Source organism: Alligator sinensis, unplaced genomic scaffold, assembly GCF_000455745.1.
Source record: "Alligator sinensis unplaced genomic scaffold, ASM45574v1 scaffold707_1, whole genome shotgun sequence".
Classification (NCBI taxonomy): Eukaryota; Metazoa; Chordata; order Crocodylia; family Alligatoridae; genus Alligator; species Alligator sinensis.
The window spans coordinates 1,549,870-1,552,921 of NW_005842065.1; the positions used below are offsets into that span (position 1 = coordinate 1,549,870).

Consider the following 3,052-nt stretch of genomic DNA (forward strand, 5'->3'; position numbering starts at 1 on the left):
TCTGGGAAATGGGGATAAAATAAAAGGCCCTCTCCTCTGAGACCCCTGGTGGGTGAAACCCGCTGTCTAAGCCCCCCCCGCCCCCCCCCTTCCAAGGTCCGGGAGCTGGGCGGGGAAGTCACGTCGTGTTGTCCCATGTTCAACTCCTCCCGGCCTCCCTAACCCCCCGCCAACAGGGTCGGCGACACCTGGGGATTGACACGATCCCGGTAACCCTCCCAGCACGGACGGGAACCTGCAGAGAAAGGAGAGAGAGAGAAAAAGAGGAGAGACTCCCATTAGCCAGAGTCACCTGGCCCAGCCCTGAGCTGCTGGACCTGCTACCAGGCCCCAGGGTTGGTTCTGCATTGGAAGGAGGTCGATGTGTATCCAGGCTCAGGTCTCCAAACTGAGGGAGGGATTCAAGCATCTCCTCTGAGCCCCTGACCATGCTCCCATGAGACACAGACTGATGGGAGCCACAGCTGTATAGCCATGGGACATGACCCAAGGTAAGGGCAGGGGAGGGAGACTCCTCTTTACTCACTTCTGTGTGGCCTGGCCAGAGAAGGTAGACTGAGGGCTGGGGAAGGAGACTCCTGGTTTTCAGATCTGTGACAACACCTCCTCTTCCACGCCCCCCTCCACGCCCTTGATGGCTGCCTCTGACTCACCTAGCTGGCATCACTGCTCTGCCTAGACCCCGTAAAATGCCGCCAGCCGCTCCTTGAGCAGGGGCGGGAACTGCTCTGAGAACTGCTGCCAGCTCTCCTCACCCGCCTGCTCCTTGAAGCCATGGAGGATCTGGGGGAGGTGGGGGGGATGCAGAAAAGAATGCATGAGCCCATGCCCACAACCCCGAGTACCTCTAACTCCCCCCACACCAAGCACCTTGGTGACCTCCCTCCCCCAAAACCAAACATTCCAGTACCCCCAGCACCCCTTTCACCTTATAAAACATGTCCCGCAGGTCATCCTTGGGGCTCACCCAGGAGGCGACGGCATCACAAAAGAAGATGAAATCCTAGGAGGGGAGAAGAGCAGGCATTGTGGGGAGTCACAGCAAGATGCAGCCCCTGGATCTACAAAAGCCTCTGTGGAGCCAGCCAGCACCCGCATCCCACCCCCTTCATGCCAGGTCTCTCAGGAAAGGGATCAGCTTGGGAGAGGGGTAGTACCTGCATGACGCCTGCAGGGTTGGCACGGATCATGACACAGATGCCACGGAAAGCAGAGTCCTTCTCCTCGTTGTCCCGGATGTTCCTCAGTGATGTGCACCTGGAGCCGGAGATGCTGTTAGCCTTAGCCAGGCAGCTCCCCGAGGTGGAGGTGGATTGAGGAATGTAAAGGGCAGCAGGGGCACTCACCAGGGCCGGATAAATTGCTGCAGCATGGGTGCAACCTCCTGTGGGCACACATAGCCGAGGCGCCCAATGGTGATGGCTGGGGGGGAAAACAAGCCTCGTCAGCACTACATTTGACTCTTTGGGGCTTCCTTAGGGTTGGGGGTGCAGCACAGAAGCCCCCTCCCATGTGCAGACACCCTCTCCTCAGTTTGAATGCCCCACTCCAGTGCCAGGTGAGGCCCAGCCCAGCAGGCCATGAGATGGGCTCAGGCTGTAGCAAGGAGCAGCACCACGGCCTGGGGAAGGGGTCAGGAGCTCCCCAATTCTCACCTGTGTTTTCCAGCAGTGTCTTGGGAGTGTTGGGCCGGTTGATGATCTCCACCAGGTTGTTCAGCACCATCTGCACATATGGCTGCATCTCCTCCCCTGCCAACAAGAGTCCAAGCCCCTCAGCTCTAGCTCCAGCCTGCTTGGTTATGGCCCCATGCAGCTGGCCCAACAGCCCACCCCAGTGCTCTCCCCCACCCCCCAACACCCAGTCCTCTAGCCCACCCCTGTAGTGACCATTCCCCACCCAGCCTACTTCCATAGCTCCCAGTCTGTCCCAAGGAAACTGAGGCGCAGAGTTTATGCCTCCAAGCCCAAGGACGGAACCCAGGGATCTCAACACACAGCCCCACTCCAGCCATGTCATGGGGATCACCGCTTCCCTGCAGCACAGAGGGACCCAGAGCCCTCATGGAACAGGGGGAGACTGCAAGGGTGGGGGGGGAGCAGGCACAGCCCACAGCACTTACCCATCTGCATGCAGATCTCACCAATGGCCCACGTTGCATTGTTGCAGACTGAGATGAACTCAGGGTTCAGGTTTGTGCCCAGGATGGGCATGAATTCGGCTGGGAGGGGGGCAGAGAATTAGTGCAAGGGGCATAGGCTAGATCCCTCCGTATCCATCGCACTGCATCCTGCTGGCCCTTGGGGAATCCAAATGGCGCTGTGCCGGGGGAATCCAAATGGGAGTTTTGGGGCTGCCAGCCAGGAGAGAATCCCTGTGGGCATGAATCTCTACCCCCACAGCAACTCCTAGCCAAGGTACACTGAGGCAGAGATGGCATTTGATGACCAGGAACTTGGGATGGGGTGTCCCTGCTGCATCAACCCCTATGAATCCTGTGACGATCCCAACAAAGATTCCTGGCTCCAGCACCCTCCAGAGGCAGGGAGGAGGCACAAGAATTACTCACCAATACAGGGTTTGACATGCACAAAGCAAGCCTTGGTGAGGTCGCCCAGGAGTGCGAAGGAACTCTGCCGAACCTCAGGCATCGTGTCCTGCAAAGGTGGGTGGAGAGGGGGAGGCGCAGCAGAAGAGAATTGAAAGAGAGTATGGCTCAGTGAGTGGAGACACAGGAGGGGGAGGGGTGCAGGGCCAGAGGTGGTGCATGACCTCACCTGCATGCACTGGAAGAGTAGCGTCATGATGTTGCTGCGTGCAACCAGCTGCTCCACGTGGCAGCCCAGCCCCTCGGCCAGGCCACTCAGTAGGTCCAGCGCCACGATCATGAAGTCCTTGTCAGGTGCTTCGTACTGCTCAGGATGCTGGCTGTACATCTGGGACAGGGGGAAAGTGGGGAAGTCACAGACAGATGCAGCCCCCTCAACCTCCCACACCCCTGGGCTGGGATACTGGAGACATGGTGCCACTTCCCAGTCCTGTCCCCCTAGGG

At 59.0% G+C, this 3,052-nt stretch overlaps 1 protein-coding gene across 3 annotated transcripts in view; it reads right to left on the reverse strand.

Moving 5' to 3' along the window:
* TNPO2 (transportin 2) overlaps positions 1-3,052 on the reverse strand; it is a 14,366-nt gene that overhangs the window by 2,095 nt on the left and 9,219 nt on the right. For 2 of the 3 annotated variants that reach the window (XR_003094001.1, XR_001358013.2), the window contains exons 16-24: positions 2,778-2,936; positions 2,570-2,657; positions 2,123-2,221; positions 1,656-1,751; positions 1,347-1,422; positions 1,158-1,257; positions 929-1,003; positions 654-783; positions 189-235 (exon numbers count right to left, since the gene is read on the reverse strand). Coding sequence is in view for 1 of the 3 variants with exons in the window: in XM_006023417.3 (XP_006023479.1) it covers positions 676-783; positions 929-1,003; positions 1,158-1,257; positions 1,347-1,422; positions 1,656-1,751; positions 2,123-2,221; positions 2,570-2,657; positions 2,778-2,936 (801 nt within the window). In the remaining 2 variants the exon portion in view is untranslated. Of the gene's footprint in view, positions 1-6; positions 236-653; positions 784-928; positions 1,004-1,157; positions 1,258-1,346; positions 1,423-1,655; positions 1,752-2,122; positions 2,222-2,569; positions 2,658-2,777; positions 2,937-3,052 lie in introns of those variants that run through there. The other variant, XM_006023417.3, reaches the window with a different exon arrangement.